Genomic DNA, 20456 nt, shown 5'->3' on the forward strand with positions numbered 1-20456 from the left:
CATGGGAATTTAAATAAAACAAGCGCAAGCTCGGAAGGTAGTCATACCTCACAAAATATATGTATGCGTGTTTAGGTAGTGAAAAATACCTTAGATATGCATGTATGTAGCAAAAAGATACCTCACAAAATATATATATGTATGTTTAGGTAGCAAGATACCTTGGATAGGCATGTATATAGCAAAAATACCTCACAAAAATATACACATGTATAGGTAGCAAAATACCTCATAAAAAGAAAAAAAAAAGAGAGAGAAAAAAAGAAAAATAAGTTGTCTAGCTGAAAAACCAACATGCTTTTGAAAAGAGATGACTTCCAACTTTTCTTTGAAGAAAAATTCGCTGATCATAGCTAGTTTTTGGAAAAAATGTGTGTACACCTGAAGGGTGAATGCTGTGAAATTTTCCCGAGTACCCAAAATGGACTCGGATGAATGCACAAATTGATAAAAGAACATATTTTGGAAACACTGGGTTGACTTAAATAGGGAAAATGAATCCTGAGCCCTAATGTCACATGACCATAAAAAAATTTGACACTTGAGTGTCCACATAGGTGCATGCATGACCAGTTTTGCATAAAGTTTCCAAATCATCATTTTTGCATTTGTGTCATGGAAATAATGTGGGGCATCCCTTTTATCCTTGAACCAAACCAAATCCCGACATGTATCATGTCTAGCCATTCTACAAGCCTTGAGCCAAAATCCTAACTTACCATAAACCTTGACCCAGGGTGAGAATGTCAATCCTTACCCCCGGAAGCAAAAAAGAAAAGAAGGAAATTTCCAATCAAAGAGAAAGCAAAAAAAAAGAGAAGAAAGGAAATTCCCAATCAAAGAGTGGGAGAAAGCAAAAAAAAAAAAAGAAAAGAAAGAAAATTCCCAATCAAAGAATGGGAGAAAGTAAAAAAAGAAGAAAAAGGAAGGAAAGAAAGTTCCTGATCAAAGAAGCAGAAGAAATGTGCAGAAAGGTCTTTTGACCAGACAATATCTGAACAATACAGAATTGTCACCAAAATCCTGTGCGTCGGTGACTTGCTCGCCTTGCGTCAAACAAAAACAGAAAAGGAAAAAGCCAAAAAACTCAAAAGCCGAAAACCCCACCAAAAGAACCCGTTTCCAAGGGAAGTCCTATTGATCCATGATCACGCATGTAATCTTTGATTTGATAGGAAATAATTCGCAAAGTCAAGTCGTGACATATCTATGGTTCGGAATTAGGATGAAACACTTACCTGTGCGAGGTTGATACACTTTGAGTGATTTTCTTCTATTTTAGTTGAACCCAGTGTTTCCTCTAAATGGTCATTTAGAAACGAAATGCTAACATCCAAAATCTCATTTACGGTTATGGGGGATTTCATCAGCATACTCTCCTTCCCCGGTAGACGCATTGTTTTTCACTCAAAAAAGCATATGCTGCTCTAATCAGTTGGAATATTTGTCTCTTTGCTAAAGCATGTTTGCATTTTAGTGGAGAAAACACCGAGACTTTTTCAAGTCTCACAAGTTATCCAGAACTACGTAGGTCTGAGTTCCTCATTTGAGGATACGTAGGAGCAAAAGCCTTGCTTTTGTCGACCACACCGCTTTTTGTTACCATGACCCAAGAGCTAGTAGCCCGCGGAGACACCTTACGGTTATCCGCACCTCGTCATTCAGTGACCCCAAGTGTGATTGACGAGCAGAGGCCAATGTGGTCATCTACGCCCTTTCCGGAGATGTCAGCATCTTCCGGTGGAGACTTTTTCAAGTCTCACAAGTTATCAAGAACTACGTAGGTCTGAGTTCCTCATTGGAGGATACGTAGGAGCAAGAGCCTCGCTTTTGTCGGCCACCCTCACAAGTTCTGTCATGCTGGCACTGGAGTCACGTGACATGCGGAGATACCCAAGTGGTTGTCCGCTCTTTCAAAACCTTTTTTGCTATCTGTAAGACGAAAAGCCTGATAGCACGCAGAGACTAACGTCATCTTCTGCGCCCTTCGTCAATCGCGGCCGAGAGGCCCGTTGACACGCGGAGATTTACGTCATCTTCCGCGCTCACAAGATCTGTCATACTGACATTTGAGTCACGTTGACGGGCGGAGATACCCGAGTGGTTATCCGTATAAACATTCTTTTTTGCTATCTGTAAGACGAAAAGCCTGATAGCACGCAGAGACTAACGTCGTCTTCTGCACCCTTCGTCAATCGCGGCCGACAAGCCCGTTGACACGCGGAGATTTACGTCATCTTCCGCGCTCACAAGATCTGTCATACTGACATTTGAGTCACGTTGACGGGCGGAGATACCCGAGTAGTTATCCGTATAAACATTCTTTTTTGATATCTGTAAGACGAAAAGCCTGATAGCACGCAGAGACTAACATCGTCTTCTGCGCCCTTCGTCAATCGTGGCCGACAAGCCCGTTGACACGCGGAGATTTACGTCATCTTCCGCGCTCACAAGATCTGTCATACTGACATTTGAGTCACGTTGACGGGCGGAGATACCCGAGTGGTTATCCGTATAAACATTCTTTTTTGCTATCTGTAAGACGAAAAGCCTGATAGCACGCAGAGGCTAACGTCGTCTTCTGCGCCCTTTGTCAATCGCGGCCGACAAGCCCGTTAACACGCGGAGATTTACGTCATCTACCGCGCTCACAAGATCTGTCATACTGACATTTGAGTCATGCTGACGGGCGGAAATACCCGAGTGGTTATCCGTATAAACATTCTTTTTTGCTGTCTGTAAGACGAAAAGCCTGACAGCACGCAGAGACTAACGTCATCTTCTGCGCCCTTCGTCAATCGCGGCCGGCAAGCCCGTTCTCACGCGGAGATTTACGTCATCTTCCGCGCTCACAAGATCTGTCATACTGACATTTGAGTCACGCTGACGGGCGGAAATACCCAAGTGGTTATCCGTATAAACTTTCTTTTGCTATCTGTAAGACAGAACGCTTGATAGCATGCAGAGACTGACATCGTCTTCTGCACCCTTTGTTCCCCCGGGGACAACAAGTCATTTGCATGCGGAGATTTTATGGTCACCCGCGACTCTCGTCAACCGAGAGGAACGAAATTAGTGTCTTATCTTTACTTCCCTTTTATCTCCAATAAAAGACAAGTAAAGAGGGGCAACTGTCATACCCTAATTTCGTCCGGGGACCTATGCTTGGTGTCATGCAACTTGTGTTTGGTCATTTTGAGGTGCTTGGCACCCATCATTAGGCAATTTGTGAAATTCCGTGACGTGCCGGAAATCAAAAGAAAATATTGATGCACAATCCGTAAGGTTCCGTTACACACCGGAAATCAAAAGGAAGCATCGTTGCACAATTAGTGAGGTTCCGTAACATTCCGTAAGTCAAAAAAGTGATGATTATGTAATCCGCAAGATTCTGTAACATTACGGAAAGAAAACAAGTATCGTTACGAAATTCGTAAGTTTCTGTAACTTTACGAAAAAAAGAATCACCAAAAAAAAGGCAGGGGGTGTATTTAGTAAAAATGGGGGTGCAAATAGCAACCAGGCCCACTTGGGCCCTCCAGAAGATTCCTCCAGAAGGCTATTGCTTCTGGAGGAAGCAACCTTGCTCGCCTGGGCGAGCTGGGTGGCAAGCTTCTCCCCCATTTTCTTATAAATAGGGGGAGAAGTGAAGAGAAATTTCGTTCAGCCCTCCTGGTAATTCAGAATCACTTAAAATTAGTGAAAAAAATTGGTTCCGTGAAGAAAATCCAAGCCGAGGCGCTTCCGTAACGTTTCCGTAACGTTTCCGTGGGTGATTTCGCGAAGGTTTTCGACCGTTCTTCGACGTTCTTCTTTCGTTCTTCATCGTTCTTCGGTCTTCAACCGGTAAGTTCCCTAAATCAAACTTTTCAATTCATTCTATGTACCCTTAGTGGTCCTCATTTGCTTTTACGTGCTTTCATTTACATTTCATTTACTTTTCGTAGCCCCTTTTGACGTGCTTAAGCCATTTATTTAAGTCATTTCTCGCTTAACCTAAAAATAAAATAAATTTCCACCGATCGTTTGAATTGTATCATCCGTTAACTTTGGTTGAAATAAATTCCGACCGATCGGTCGTGCCGCAACCACGTTGGAAATAAAAAAAAAGAGGTAAATAATAATATAATAATAAAAAAAATACCTTTTAGTAAAATAAAGCGAAAAATCAATCGGACGTTTTCTCTTTGGGATTTCTCATTCTTAATTGAATTGACTAAATAACTAAAGTGAAACTAAGGCTAAAATCGACTCGCCTAGTCAAGCTCGTCCACAAAAATAGGATTTTGAAAGTTTATCATTTCTGTTTCTTACTAAGTAAAATGGATCATTTTCAAGGTCCAACGCCTTAAAATGATCACCTTTAAGTAAAAAAGAATCACTTGATTCACGCATAAAGCAAGAACTACGTAGGTCTGATTTCCTCATCGCAATTGAGGATACGTAGGAGCAAAAACCCCGCTTTTGTCGACCACCCCAAGAGATCGTTAATGGTCCAATGCCTTAATGTTTCTCTCCTTTCAAAAACAAGAGATCGTTAATGGTCCAATGCCTTAACGTTTCTCTCCTTTCAAAATCAAAAGACCGTTTAATGGTCCAACACCTTAAATGACCTTTTGTTCAATAAAAACATATTTTGCAAAAAAAGACAAAAACAACTTAACCAAACACTTTGTTCCAAAAGAACTACGTAGGTCTGATTTTCTCATCCCAATTGAGGAATACGTAGGAGCAAAGGGAAACACCCTTGTCGACCACAAAAAGAGAAAAAATATAAATAGGGTATAAAGGATATAAGGACATAAAAGGGAACGTAAAAATCAAAGTCATGTTTGCACATTCGATTAAAGGCTGTCGTCCCTTGTGACGGACGTGTGGGGTGCTAATACCTTCCCCGCGCGTAAATACAACTCCCGAGCCTTTCACTTAAAAGTTCGTAGATCGCGTCTTTTCTGGTTTTTTCGACGTTTTCCTCAAATAAACGTTGGTGGCAACTCCGTGCGTATTCCTTTCGTGGAACACGCATCCCGCGAGTCACACGTCGCCCTCCCGCCAAAGGGTAGGTTGCGACATTGTCATCTGATGATATAGCAAATCTCGAATTTAGACTTGAAATTGGTGAAAAGAGAGTGAGAGTACAGTTCCCACATCATTTAAATGATTTGAACGACTCATAAATTTTTAATTTGTGCAAAAAAATAGGAGTTCTTACAAGGGGGTGACTAGAAAATCCATAATCGTTTGAAACCGACGCACACGAGGTGTTTAAAAGTTAAGCGGTCTGGTAAATATTCGTAACTGGATTTAAACGATTTTGAAAGAAGTCTAAATCGGATAAGGGTGGGCAGGTTTGGGTGGCCAAAAAATTCTGACGATGATCGAACCCAACTGATTAAGACAACTAGATTAATTCTGAATTATAGACCATGTGATAATATCAAGTAGTCTGTTGCACTCTGCACAAAACCAGGTCCTAGACTTGACAAGCCTTTCTTCCTTCCTTCATGTTTCACGCCACAAAAAGACCAAAACCATATTTTATTACATTCTCTTTCTATTAGACAAGTGGCCTCGGATATCTTAAGAAGGGGGGGGGGGTTGAATTAAGATATTCCAAACTACTTCCCCAAGTAAAAACCTATTTCACTTTTTATTTAAGTTATAAATTTCCTTAACAATGAACTTCTTAAATATTGATTCAAATAAAACAATTTGAATATGAATATAAAGCAATAATAAATAAAGGAGTTTAAGGGAAGAGAAAGTGCAAACTCAGATTTATATTGGTTCGGCCACACCCTTGTGCCTACGTCCAGTCCCCAAGCAACCCGCTTGAGAGTTCCACTATCTTGTAAATTCCTTTTACAAGTTCTAAACACACAAGGACAATCCTTCCTTTGTGTTTAGAATTCTTTTACAACAAGAGACCCTCGGTCTCTTAATCCCTTAGAGAATTAGAAGGAGAAGAAGAATGAATCTCTCTTGAAAGAGATAGATTTTACAGATTGAGCACTCAAATAATTCCTTAATGAATTGCAATTGAATTGGCCAAGGAATTCTTAAGAGGATAAAATGATTTTGCTCTTTTAGAGAATAAACACTTGTTGTTCTGAAAAACTCTGAGCAAATTCGTGTTATAAATCACATATATATTGACCATTGGTGGTCATGAAAAAGCCTTTTGAGAAGTTGTGACTCTTAGAATTATTTTTCTGAAAGTCTTGTCTGGTAATCGATTACAGGATTTGTGTAATCGATTACAGCTTTTAAAATTTGAATTTAAAACGTTTATTAACTGCTGGTAATCGATTACCAAAATTGTGTAATCGATTACACAGTCTAAAATTTGAATTCAAATTTTTAGTAGCTGTTGTAAAGCATATTTGGCCACTGGTAATCGATTACATCCTCTAGTAATCGATTACCAGAGAGTAAATCCTTTGAAAAACACTTTTTAATTTAAATTACTTGGCCAAACCTTTTGCTAATTCAATTAGGAATTCCCTTCCTAATATACTAGTGATCATCTTGATGTTGTGACTTGTATTCTTGAAGTACTGTCTTGAAGTTAAACTTGAAAATCCCATTTGCATCAATTGCATCATATCATCATGATCATCATCAAAACACCAAAGGCATTTGCATCTACACTTTCTTTCTTCCTGTCAATTTTTCTTTCTACCATCTCCCAAGCCAAGAAACAACACTAGTCCAGCATCGTAACCCAACCAGGAACTCCCCACACTCCACACAATCTAAACACTATGGCCAAACTAACAAAAAACTAAATCTCACACTAAGCACCACAGAAACCAACGCCCCAAGATCAAGAGGTGGTAATTTATCTGCAAGTTTGCAAGCCTTCAAACATTTTCCGCCACTATCAGGAACACCTATATCAAGACCTTCAGCAAAGTAACCCAGACGATGTTTAGATCAACCTAGCCGACACTGTACTCGGAATAAACTAAACCCTCCTCAAACCACCCGACTCAGCCGCCACCCAACAAGCCCGAATTCGACTAACCCTTCACGGGCGGATACGGTCCAGAAATATCAGGGGTGTTACTTTGTGCACCCAACACCCATGGCGAAAAGTCCAAAATGCCATTCACCCTATTACTATAAAATCCCAAAGTTAGTCGTCCGTACAGTGCATTTGCTACATTTCGTTCATACGACACTGTTTCATCTTCATCTTCCTCTCATTTGCTTCTTCGTCTTCTTCTGCCTACGCGCGTGTTCGTCTTCCTCTTCTGGTGTTTGACGGTTGTTGCTTGTTCCTCTTCCGATCCTCCATTGGTGGTTGCTCCTGTTCCGGTGTTCTTCCACCGTTCACTTCTTCCGTTGGCGGTTGTTCCCATTTTCTTCCGGTCATTGGGTAATCTTCTTCCAGGTAAGTGGTCCCATCCCTTTGAAGCTGCTTTTGTTGAAGCGTTCAATGATTTTTTGCTATTGTGATGTTGTTGCATGATTGTATTGTTGTTTGTAATTGGTTTTGGGTGGTTGTTGTTGTTGGTTTTGAATTTGTTGTGAAGCTTGGCCGGAAAATTTTCATTTTGCAGACAAAAACCCATACAGATCACTAATCTGTATGAACCATACAAATTACTGATCCGTATGACCGATACGGATCAGTAATCCGTATGGGTTTTTTTTAAAGTTAATTGGATTTTTTTAATTTTTTTTAAAATTATTAAAATATGTTTAAATATTGGCTGGTAACAATTTTTTTTAAAAAATAATTATCGCTACTGCCATATGGATCAGTTCATACAGATTGTGAATCCGTATGAACCATACGGATCACTAATCCGTATGATTTTTTTTTAAATTTTAAAAAATGCTTAAATTGATTTTTAAAATTGTATTTGCTTTTGTGCCATTTGGATCAATGGTTCATACGGATTGTCAATTCGTATGAACCATATGAATCACTGATCCGTATGATTTTTTTTTTAAATTTTTTATGAACCATATGAATCACTGATCCGTATATTTTTTTTTTAATTTTTTTTTAAAATTTATAAAGTACTGTTAAATGTTTTTAAAAGACTTTGCCATATGGATCAGTGATCCGTATGTTTTTTTTTTTTAATTTATAAAGTACTATTAAATGTTTTTATAAAATCTTTGTCAACGGTTCATACGGATTGTCAATCCATATGAATGGTTTTTTATAATTTTTTTTTAAAATTTATAAAGGAAGGCTGAATTTTTTGAATTTTTTTAAATTAATTTGAAAACCAGTTTTTTAATTTAATTTTGTTGTATTTATTTTGAAATGTTTTTTAGTTTAGTGATTTTGTTAATAAAATTTAGTGTAATTATTTTTTGTAGTATCGTAATCATTTGTGTAATTGAATCATTATTGAAAATTTATTATGTATGGACTGATATGGTTAGTGTTGTTGATTATTTTTCTTTAGTCTCCCTTATTTATATTATTTGGCTAGTTTTTTTATTTAATTATGTTTGGTAATATAACATTAAATTTGATTAGATTATTAAGATTAGATTAGATATCCCATATGAAGAGTAAGATTAGATTAGACTTCCCATATTAAGAGTAAGATTAGATTAAAATTTTCAAATTAATAGTAAGATTAGACTAGTAAGATTAGATTAGATTTCTCAAATTAAGACTAAGATTAGATTATCTAAGATTTCCAAAAGTAAGACTATATTTAAATTAATTAAAATTGGTTATAAAAATAATTGAACTGAAAATTAAAAAAAAAATATTATACAAAACATTGAAACAAATATTTTAATTGTATAACAAATTTGTAAGTTATTAAAAATGATTGAAATCATTTATTCAAATCTGGACCATTATATATAAAAAATAGGATAATTATTATGCAGATAATGGTTAGAACTAGAGGTCTTGGTTGGGCTTTAGGCCGAGAAATAGGAAAAGTGTTGGAGAGGAGAGATGAAAGTGACGATGATGCCCCCCAGCGGCGAAGGCCTACTGCATAAGCCAGTAGACAGCGACAACAATAGGTTGTTGTCGAGGACCCTCCTATGGCCGAGGAGGAATTGGTCGACAACTAGCTAGAAGCACCTGTTGAAGAAGGTGTTACTGATGTTGAGGGTTTTCCAGGCGGACCCCATGACACATCAGTTCTCATAGATTTTGAAAATCACATGCTTTGAGAATGTGGAATGGAGAGGTATGTAATTTTTAAAAAACATAAAGAATGTAGTTTACTAGTTAATAATTTTTGTACATCATCCATATTATTGTTTGCAGGAAACGTCCTGAGTTGAAGCTATCTTCCCATGGAAAGAAGATGGCTAAGTTCGGGAGGCTTGCCCCAGAGATTGAAGGCCTTGTGGCGGCCAGTGGACTGAGTCCTTTGATCGCTTGTTCCCTAGATACGGGCGATCGGGGACTAATGTCTACTTTTGTCGAACACTGGTATAAGGAAACTAGCAGTTTCCATTTTCCCGTCGGAGAGGAAACTATCACCTTGGATGACATTGCGTCGTTGCTACATTTTCCTGTCGTAGGGGCGTTCCACAGCTTCGAGCTACTTCATGTCGACGATGCTGTCGAGATGTTGGTGGAATTGCTCGAGGTCAGCACTGCAGAGGCGAGAGCTAAGACGATTCAGTGTCATGGCTCTTATGTTCGACTATCGTGGATGCGCGACATGTATGAGCTGAAGATCGAGGCATGTGACTGGATCGTAGCAGCACAAGCCTATTTATTGCATCTTCTTGGATGCACATTCTTTGCTAACAAGAGTGCCACACACGTGTACGTGGTATTCTTGGATGCACTGCGTGATTTGACGCGGAGTGGAGGTTACGCTTGGGGCGCTACTACACTTGTGCACATGCATGATAATTTAAATTACGCGTCCAAGAGCACAACGAGGTAGCTTGCAGGATATATCACTCTGTTACAGGTTAGTTAAGATGTCACAAAAAGTTTTTTCATTGAAGTTTATTATTGTAAGTTGTTGTGTATTTTAATAAATATGTTTGTAAAATATATTTAGTGTTGGATCTACGAGCATTTTCCGTTCGTTGCTTCCGCTATTCTTGTCGAGGATTACGATGAGAGGAGACCGCATGCATGTCATTGGACCTCTGGCAAGGCACTGCCCGTTTCCACGTATCGGAGGCGTCTGGATAGACTGACCCTTGACGCAGTGTGTTGGATTCCATACGGTGACCATCGTTCATTTAGAGAATTGGAGATCATCTCATTATTTTCCGGCCATCTCAGATGGGGCCCCTTAACGGTCATTCACTGACCGGAGAGGGTTGTACCACAGTTTGGCTACATCCAGACTATTCTGCCACACCCTGCTACGTCTTTGTTGTTTGTTGTAGAAATTGATGATGGATGGATGCAGTTTGGTGACTACATTGCACCTGTAGGGCAATTATGTGCAGTGCCTGGCCACTGTTCACCAGATTACATGGATTGGTTTTACATGATCTCACACCCATTCATGAGTTCGATGCAGCCAGGGGATCCTCTTAGAGTACCACCGGTTCAACAACATGAAGAATTTGTTGAACCGGATATGTATCAGCAACCAATGGCGGCAACGACACCTAATGAGGCAGACATTGATGAGCATCATCTTCGGCATGTAGTGGTAATATTTTTGTTTTTTGGTTTTTTTGTTTGTTGCTTTGTTTAGTATTTGATCACTAATAATTGTTATGTTTGTTTTATTTCACTTGCTAGGATGACTTTGTAGCAATTGCTGATAGGTTGGACATGCTACTGAACTTGAGGATCTTGACCAAAGGAACAAAAGCCTATACTGTTGTTGAAGAATGTGTGGGCATCACAAGACGCTACATTGGCCAACTAACTATACGTCACATATCGAGGCGAAGGCGGCGTATGAACGGACATTGAAGTTTTATTTTGGCTTTGTAAATTTCCAGTTTATAATTTTTGTATATTTATTTTTTTGGATATTTTATTTATTTTGTATATTTATTTATGGACAGTGACACTTGTTTATTTAATTTTAATCATTATGTGTTATAAATTGTTGTGATTCATTTATCCTTAATTATTACTTAATTGTTGCATTAAGAAATAAATTAATTGGTGCAAGTAAAATAAATTACGCATGTATGATACATCATTGTCAGAATTGACAACACATTGTGAAATGCATGCATATTAAGATAAAGTGTGACACGACATTTTTAGACTTGACAACACATTCTGATACAAGATAAAGCTAGACACCACATTGTTGTAGTTGACAACACAAACAGAAGTCATGTGCACGCATCTTTATTTGTATTAGAAAAATTGAAGCAATATCAGTGAAAACCATCTATATATATGACACACGCCAACACTCTAAAAAATAACACATTCTCTCCCAACCTAATTTTTAGAACAAAGTATGGCCTTTTTGGGAGAAACAAGCAGTCAGACGATTGTGAATTCCACATTGGGTTTTATTTTTCCAAATGGATTGATTGTTCACAACGATAGTGGTGTTTATTTTCAAATTTCCACTCCAGTACCCATTCGAGTACCTAACGCTAGAGATTTTGAATTGCTAAAAAGCAAAATACACAATACCCTTTCAGCTAACCGACAAACAATATTTGGATGAAATTTACTACCGGCAGCCATTCACAAATACAAGTAACCAATTTCGCTTTCAATGTATGCAATTGAAAAATGACGATGATGTTAACACAATGTTAATGTGTAATCAATTTTCGTGTGCTGGCCCGATTGAGTTATTATGCACCATTGGTAGAGCACCAGATGGTATATTAAACTTACTTGAAGCCACTATGACCCTTACTCATGATGCCCTGCTATATTACAACGGGAGGTGGAATATGCCATGCCAACATGAGTTTGTCGGTTACTCGTTCACAGGAAAAAATCCAAAAAGTTTGACATTCCTTCTAGATGTACCATCGATGAATTGAAGGATTTGATCAAGTAAGTTGCACCTTATGGGATTCCCCCTTATGGTATTCATGAATCACAAATGATAAGGCAATTATTTTTTCAAAAACCAAGCCACTATGAGTATTTAGATAAAGTTATCAAATTTGAAATTATTGAGCTGAAAACTAACGATGGCATGCTAAAGGTCTTAATACAGTCTAACTAGTAGAAACAATTTGGGCCAATAGAAATTTTAGCTGTTTTTAGTAAACAGGTAATGGAAATGGAAGACGACGTGCAAATTCAATGCAAAATTAGTATTACTTAATTGTAGTTTTTCATGCAAATTTTAATTGTTTCCACGATGTTCAAGTTAATGTAATGTTTAAATTCGTGTCCATTAGCTAATGAAACCATATGATTATTATTTTTAAAGCTTTTAATTGTTTTGTACCTTTTAAAAATATTGACTGAAAGCAAAATTCTGAATGTCAAAAAAATAATAATTTACACAAACGTCAATGCTAATAAAATTTTATGTTCATGGTTCACCTAAATCAACAAATTCGGTATTCAGCCTACACAAAGTTGTGTAACACTGCATTCTAGATATGTACGGAGTGGGCCACTGCTTTGCCTTAAAATGACAATGTGTACTCCATAGCAACGCCACTGGTGGTAAAGGACAGTGGTCTCGTAACAAAATCTGTTACATAATGACAAACAAATTGAACGTTACTGTATCACTAAATTTTTAGCAGTTTTACTAAATTCATAATTATGCAATTACTTGTACAAAATGATTTCCATACGCATGACCAATGCATATTACACGATGCACAGAAGAATCTGGTGGCGACTGACTTCTAAGAGAAAAAATGTCATGCTTTGTTGTCGTGAAAGAGAAACAACGATCACGTTGTATCGTGAAACAATGACGTATCCCATATCCGTAATATTCATCCACTTGTCCATGGTAACCTACATGTAACAAACAACAAATACTGGTTACTTAAAATGTTATTTTAACAAAAAATGACATAATAATAAAATTACGCACCTTAGATAAGTTGTCAACAAGTAGAGAACACTTTAATTCCTCAAATCTCTCTATGCCACCAACTAGGTTGATATACTCTTCGGACCAGCTAGTCGATGGTTCCTCACCAATGACCACGATTCTTCACTCATACCCAATAATGCAACTATTGCACAATAACCATAATTACCATATGCTTTGACATCAATAATGTTTTCAATAGAATACTGGATGCAAGGATGAAATTGATTCAACATTGGAATATTTCGTCTCTGTATTGGGTCCTGAGATGATGATGCACTACGTTTCACTAAGGAATTACTATTTTGTATAGAGTGTAACGCATCAACATACTCCCAGTAAGACGGATTGCGTTTTGTTGACTTTTGTTGTTTGGCAAGCGGTTTTTTTAGAGCACCCTTGGTCTTCACTTTTTCTGGAGGATGACACATGGAGTTCATATCAGGGTAAGCAATTTCTCGCAGCTTTGACTTCAAATGTATTATACCACAAACATCGAGCTGCTCAAAGCGTTTCGATGTGGTTTCCATCTCCTCAGTTATGGTCACCTGTGTCTCACTTAACCCTTGATTTGAAAAACTAAGTCTTCGCCAAAAAATGTGGATTGTCTCCAGTTGTATGGAGCTAACAACATATTTGAATAACTCACATGCACATGGAAGACCATGGGTACTCCTCATGACACATCCACATCGTGAAGGGTTTTTGCCTGCATAAGCTACATGCTCATACTCAGCAGCAATTTCATTTAAAGTGTGCCTTGATAGCATGCCAAGTAGTTTTTCGTACAAGGTTACTTTAAACACATGACCAACCACATGCATGCTTGTCTTGCATATGCCACCAACAAAGTTTTGTAGGAGTCTCTTTAATGACCAATGAGCACTCTCAACCCTACAGATGAAATATACAAAAACATGTAAACAATCGCATCATTGTCATTTAAATCAACACTTCAACAAATGAAAACAAACAAAAATCAATATTCATACCTGCTAGTGGTTGTGTTTCCTAGATGCATCACTTTGTTTGTCCATGCTTTCACAAATCTTTCTTTGTATGGAGTCACCCATGTTTGACACACATAGTCCACAAACATAGGCCACAAAGAGCAAGCCATTTCAAAGTTTTTAAGGTACTCATCAAAAGAACTCTCATTGGGACAATCAACCAAACTCCCCCAAGCCTCCATCACATAATCCCATGCATTCTTTTGAGCAACTGGGGTTTTGCACTTTGCCTTGACATTCTTGTAAATGTGGAACTAACACAACAAGTTCGTAGCATTCAGGAATACAATTTTTACTGCATCCATCAAAGACAAATCCCTGTTAGTGACAATACACTACTAAAAAAAAGGCTTTCTACATTGCCCTATTAACATCGGTTATTGCTAAAACCGATGTTAACGAAAGCGCGGTGGCATTTTCGTAATTAAATGGAGTTACTTAACATCGGTTATAGCAAAACTGATGTTAACTACTTGATGTTAACATCGGTTATTTAAAAAACCGATGTTAACATGATGTTAAGATGAATATGGTAACATCGGTTTTGAGAAAACCGATGTTAAGGAGTTGATTTTAACATCGATTTGTTAAAAAACCGATGTAATGTATTTGATGTTAACATCGGTTTTGTAAAAACCGATGTTAACTATATTCAGTTAACATCGGTTATCCATAAAAAAACCGATGAAAACCGATGTTGTTATGTTTATATGTTAAAAATTGAGATTTCACAAGCCGCGCGCGCTCGAAAACCTTGCCCTCCCTCTTGCTCAAAAACCTGAAATCACTCTTCTCTTTCTCCTCCCGCCTGAAAGCTGCCGGAAACCGCTCCCTCAACACCCACATTGTCCTCGCTCGAACCCACAGAACCCCTACACTGTTCTTGGAAGTCTGGCTTGAAGAAAACCTAACATACACTGTTGCTACTAGGGTGCTGAAATAGTCGTGGGTGCTCAAAGCTCAATGCTTTCTCCGCGAGGTACATAGGTCAACTTTTTGTATGCTAAGTTTCCGTGGGTGTTCATGTATTATTGATAATAATAATAATAATAATAATAATAATAATAATAATAATAATATGTCTTCAGTTGCAATATTGTTGATTGAGGTACAAGGAAAGCTTAAAGTTTCGTGCCATTTTGTTAGATCTCACTGCCATTGTCACTGTTTGGGTTCGAGGTAAGCTTGGTCTCTTTTTCATTTGTAGTTTACTTAGGAAACATGTTGAAGTTTGTCTCTATTAAATCTATAGACTTCTTGGAGCACCAATAGAGATTACTAGTGATAAGGATCCTGTTATTGTGAGTAATTTAGCTCACAATCTCATTATTTTGCATTAAACAGGTTCATAACAAGTTACTGACACTTCTTGCAATTATTTTGGAGTTTGGGGCACTTGTTTGGTATGTCACAAATGTTTCAAATGCCTTCCATATAAATTTGTTTGATATATAACTTATATTGTGGTGTCTGCACGCATTAAGTTACCATAGCATAAAAATGATGTGGCATAAGCAGGAGTAAGCTTATTTTATGGAAATTTGTAACATAGATTCAATTATATGTAGGACTAGGGTCAGATATAGTCATAAACAAATTGTCTTTTGTTTCTTTGGTAGTAGATCACTGCTTTTGGAATGTTTTTTTTTTTGTTAGCAAAAATAATATATATTAATATATGAGGGAGTACCAGAGGTACCATAAATACAAGAGTATGTAAGTAAGGCTGGTAAATCCTCATATTAGGCTGAATACAGACTGATAGGAGCTTACTAGCCTACTACAAAGCGGCAAAAATTACAAAACCACAACTGGTGTTACCCTAGTTTACAGAAAACTAGCTGGTAGATTGCTAGACCAATAGTTGAAATGCATTGTAAAATTTTCCTCCATTGTTCTGAACCATGTCCATGCCAAAAACAGTGCATCTTCTAGCAACTTACTGCCATTGAATGGAGCATTCATGAAAATAACCTTATTTCTATGTTGCCAAATAGACCAATTTAGAGCTACCCACCAACACTTCCACCTATTGTATTTCTTCCCACCTTTCATCCCATTGTTGTGCTGCAAAAAGTGGAGCCTTGGATTTATATAATAGGCCCCCGAGGTGCCTATCCATGATAGGGATTCCCACCAAAAATGATGTGTTTTGCTGTAGTCAAAGAAGAGATGAGATGCAGTTTCCTCCTTAATACTGCAGAAAGGACACAGGCTATCATTTATATCAATTTGCCTTTTCCGCATATTAGACTTAGTCGATAATCTATCTCTAATTAACCTCCAAGCAAAAATTGATGCTTTAGCTGGGATCTTTAGCTTCCATAAGTCCTTGAATATATCATCCATGTTTCCCTCCTCTGAGTTCCCTTGCAGCAGAATGTAGGCACTCCTAGAAGAATAGTATCCATTGGATTCAAGTTTCCATACCCAGCTGTCTGCTGCATGTTGTTGGAGTGCAGTGTGAGATATATCTTCCAAAAAACCTACAGCTGAGGCTACCTCATTGTCAAATAGGGGCCTTCTCCAAGAGAGGTTCCATTCCCATGCTGAATCTGTGAAGCTCCCCATTTGCAGAATTAATTTTTGTTGCTGGCGGGATATCTGAAATAGCCTAGGGTATTTCAACATTTGTGGTTGACCAATTCCAGTCCAGCAATCCTCCCAGAAACAAATTTTATCCCCACAACCCACCCTCCATATTGTTCCCTGTTGAAGTACATTATTGAATTGTTGGTCATGGGTCACCGCCATCAAATCCTGCCACCACACTGACTCATTGTTGACCCTTTTAGCATCCACCAGTGATCTTCACCCACCATACTTAGAAGCCAATATTCTGGCCCACAACTCCTTGCTTTGGTGAAACAAATACCATCTCCACTTCCCAAGAAGAGCTTTGTTGAAGGTCCTTGTGTCTTTTATACCCAGGCCCCCTTTTTGTTTTGGGAGGCAGATAGTTTCCCATTTGACCCACGCTATTTTCCTTTGCTCCGACCCTTCTCCCCATAAAAAGCTGCGCTGGATTCCAATGAGCTTATCTGCTACTTTTCTGGGTAAGCTGAAAAAAGATAGAAAATAAATGGGGATCGATGATAGGGTGGATTGAATAAGGGTCACTCTCCCCCCAAAGGATAAATTGCATTGTTTCCATCTAGCTAGCTTCCTCTCCCCCCCAAAGGATAAACTGCTTTTGGAATGTGTTTGCTTTCTTTGCTTGTGCAAGCATTACAACCACTTCCCTCATGGTTGGTCTCTCCACACTTTGTTCCTGAACACATAGCATGGCCACAAAGTATACCTGCTTTGCTTCATCTAAGGGAATGTGACATGGCCTCTCATCAAGAATCTTCACCACCTTGTCATTGCTGCAATTTTTTTGCAACTTGGTCCATTGAACAATGTCTAGACCTTCTTCCCCAAAATTCCCCACTGGCCTTCTCCCTGTTAGTAATTGTAGCAGCACCACTCCAAAGCTATAGACATGACTTCTTCCTGTAAGCTGATAAAACAATAACAAAATTCAAATTAAAAACTTAATCCATAATCTGATCGACAATTTTAAAGTTACAAAATGATGCTACTTATATTGTTTCTGCCTTCAAATAAGCCAGTCTTATAAAGAATAGAAGTAAAACAACTTAGTTGTATTCAGAACCCAAATAATAAGATGTTATTAGCTTCTCATTCTCCCTTATAGAACATAACATAGAAAGAGAAGTTTCTTGCCGTGAAAATGATGGATCAGTTAGGATTTCTGCAGCAACTTCTATTAGAAACTCCTCCCATCCAACCGGAATTGGTTGTTCTTCTGAAAAAGAATAGCTGCCCATCATAGAGCCCCATTTAGTCTCTATAGAGAATTTTCTAGAAATGTTAAAATAAATATGTTGTCAGTCAGAAGTTTACTTGTGTGCATTGCATGCTTCAATAGTCTGCAAAATCCTGAGGGGGAACCAAGCTATGGATACATAATGCATATGAATTTAAAAGTATAGAGCTCATAACTATGCAATCCCCTGCTGATACATAAAACTTTGTGGTAAATTACTTGACCAGTGATTAAAATGCACTGTAAAATCCTTCTCAAAACTCCTAAGCCAAGACCATAGGAGGAATATTGCTTCTTCAAATAGTTTATTAGCATCGAAATTTGCATTAGAGAAGACTTTACTGTTTCTAAGTTTCCAAATGGACCAAGTTAAAGCTAGCCAGCAGCATTGCCATCTATTATTTCTTACACCAGCAGCTTGAACACCCAAATGTTGAAGGAAGTGCTGCTTTGGGCCTAATGGAAAAGCACCCTTAGTTTGCAACCATGACATGGTTTCCCACCATATGGGTTGTACTTTGCTGCAGTGAAAGAAAAGATGGGATGCATCCTCTTGTTGGGTTCTGCAGAGAGGACATAGTGTATCTATGAGCTGTATCAGTGGTTAATATAAAAGAGCTTTATTTTTATGTATTAATAAATGAGACAGTATCACAGGATCATAATAAATTTGCAAGTGTACATAAACCTCAGCTGTTGAGAATAAACAAATCAATGAGAAATTAAAAACAAAAGGAATCCAAATCGAATATGAGGTTTCAGAAAACAGGAACACACGTTTTTAGCATTGTCCTTTGGTTCTAAAGAGAGGCCAAACAATTTTAAGACAACCAATTAACTTGACAAGGAGTGCATACAGTACAGGAAAACAAGAATCCTATGTGTAGCTATATAAACCATGAGACAAATAATAAGAGTGTGTAAACAAATCGGATTCAAAATACCAATTGGTAGATTTGTAGCAAGTAAAAAACAAGAATTGGAATAATAAGAGAACTAAACTTGGATTATGAATTATGAAAAGAAAGAGGAACTTACAAGAATAATAATGAGATTGAAAGGAAAAAAGAAATAAGAGAAGGGTAGTTTGTGTAGGCAATATAGAGTTCCTGGGAAGAAGAAGAAGAAGAAGAAGATAGGAGTTGTTATTTTAGCTGCTGTAATATAAAATCTATTATTTAAGTACTTGATAGATAAATGTCATTCAATTCGGTTCTTTAACTTTTAAGCTTTTAAAGTGAACCAATTTTATGTTTCAAATCTTAGTTTGTTCTTTTCTTGCTCTTGATGCTTCAAATTCTGACTGTGATGTAATTTAAATGTTGTTGTCTCTCCTATCATGTGTTATTCAGAGTCTATTTTTCTTATCATGGATCTGATGACTACACATAATTGTAGTTATGTAGTATCTCCATAATTTTAAATTTATTTGATAGGGATCTGAAGACTGGCTTGATGAGCTTGAACAAATTGTTATTATGTTGAACTTAGTTCATATATGCAACCAATTTTAAATCTGTTGATAAGGTAGCTCTATCAATGCAATTGACATATTTTACATAACCAAAACAACTCCTAGATTGCCCTTGCGGCTATGAGAAGTGAGAACTAATGATGCATCTTTCTAAGTAGAAGAATGGAAAAAGCTTTCCCTTCTCAACCTGGTTTCTCTTGCCCCTAAACTTCTTAAGTCCGGTGTCACCGAAGATTAGTTTATTACTGAAGATTGATTCATGCTTGCTGAAATCAATTTCTTACACTGAGAATGCTTTAAGAAATGGTTTCCTCAATCCTGTGCCAATTGCCAATAGCTTTGAGCTCCTCATAATTAGATTTGGTGTTGTTCACTGTAGCTCCTTTGATGTAATTAGAATTTAGAACACACACAGAGCTAGAATTAGCTCTTGCCCTCTAAAATAATCTTTAAACTTAGACATGTTTGTTTTGACTAATGCACTTGATAAGAAAAATCAGGAATAGATAAAAATACTACTCAAGTAGATTAGTTGGGCTATATGCATTTCATATCCATTGTTTGTTAAATAGCAGCCATGGTGCTATAGCATAGTGGGTTTCCCGCTAAACACCATTTTATGGCTATGACTTTTTTATTTTCTGATGGCATCTAATTTTATTCAAATGAGTTAAGGGCCCTATGTTCCTTTGAAGTTACTTTTAAAAACATAGCTACTATACTTTATTTTTTCACTTTGGTGATTTGCTATCTTTTTCCAATCTATTGTCTTGAGCCTAGGCTATAAGAGGTAAAGGTTAACGAAAAGATCTTTTGGGATGCATACAACCCAATTCTCAAACCGTTATAGCTTTAGTACTGTACATCTGAGTACACTAGTTATGGAACCTAGAAGAATGAAAAGAAAGTGAGGATGATGTACACTCTGAAGAACATGGAAGTGAGGCAAAAGCTAAACAGTTAGAATAGTTACAGTTGATTGGGAAGTTAAAGTTGTTAGATTTTATATTAAAGCATCAGTTGCTGAATTTTGTTGTTATTGACATCCCCATTCTCTATACTCCACTGTTTTAAGCTGGATTTTAGGTTCCTCAATTTGTTTTTAAGCACAATACTCCCCCATCCAAGTTGTTGGTCACCACACCACACTTCTTTAACCAGTCTTTGATACTCTTTAT

At 37.5% G+C, this 20456-nt stretch overlaps 3 protein-coding genes across 3 annotated transcripts; all 3 read right to left on the bottom strand.

The window, feature by feature from the left end:
* Positions 1 to 13024: 13024 nt before the first annotated feature.
* LOC102669343 (uncharacterized) lies at positions 13025 to 14818 on the bottom strand. Its single transcript, XM_006579107.1, has 3 exons — positions 14726 to 14818; positions 13955 to 14226; positions 13025 to 13856 (listed from the first exon to the last, which is right to left on the bottom strand). Exons 1-3 carry the CDS (start codon positions 14816 to 14818, stop codon positions 13025 to 13027), a joined length of 1197 nt encoding a protein of 398 aa, XP_006579170.1.
* Positions 14819 to 15799: 981 nt separating this feature from the next.
* LOC102669479 (uncharacterized) lies at positions 15800 to 16726 on the bottom strand. The gene has a single exon (XM_006579108.1). It carries the CDS (start codon positions 16724 to 16726, stop codon positions 15800 to 15802), a length of 927 nt encoding a protein of 308 aa, XP_006579171.1.
* A 57-nt stretch (positions 16727 to 16783) lies between these two features.
* On the bottom strand, positions 16784 to 18297 carry LOC102669613 (leucine-rich repeat receptor-like kinase protein THICK TASSEL DWARF1). The gene is made up of 3 exons (XM_006579109.1): positions 18214 to 18297; positions 17161 to 17474; positions 16784 to 17033 (listed from the first exon to the last, which is right to left on the bottom strand). Exons 1-3 carry the CDS (start codon positions 18295 to 18297, stop codon positions 16784 to 16786), a joined length of 648 nt encoding a protein of 215 aa, XP_006579172.1.
* Between the last annotated feature and the right edge of the window lie 2159 nt (positions 18298 to 20456).

This window comes from Glycine max, chromosome 4 (assembly GCF_000004515.6).
Source record: "Glycine max cultivar Williams 82 chromosome 4, Glycine_max_v4.0, whole genome shotgun sequence".
NCBI classification, from domain to species: domain Eukaryota; kingdom Viridiplantae; phylum Streptophyta; class Magnoliopsida; order Fabales; family Fabaceae; genus Glycine; species Glycine max.

Coding starts and splice junctions, on each gene's coding strand:
- LOC102669479 (XM_006579108.1), bottom strand. CDS start 16,726: ATGGCGGTGACCCATGACCAACAATTCAATAATGTACTTCAACAGGGA.
- LOC102669343 (XM_006579107.1), bottom strand. CDS start 14,818: ATGTGGGTGTTGAGGGAGCGGTTTCCGGCAGCTTTCAGGCGGGAGGAG. Junction 14,227..14,725: donor TGAGCAAGAGGGAGGGCAAG/GTTTTCGAGCGC, acceptor TTGTTGTGTTAG/TTCCACATTTACAAGAATGT. Junction 13,857..13,954: donor GGAAACACAACCACTAGCAG/GTATGAATATTG, acceptor TTTCATCTGTAG/GGTTGAGAGTGCTCATTGGT.
- LOC102669613 (XM_006579109.1), bottom strand. CDS start 18,297: ATGTCATGGTTGCAAACTAAGGGTGCTTTTCCATTAGGCCCAAAGCAG. Junction 17,475..18,213: donor TGGGTGTTCAAGCTGCTGGT/GTAAGAAATAAT, acceptor TTGTTTTATCAG/CTTACAGGAAGAAGTCATGT. Junction 17,034..17,160: donor GCAAACACATTCCAAAAGCA/GTTTATCCTTTG, acceptor ATCTTTTTTCAG/CTTACCCAGAAAAGTAGCAG.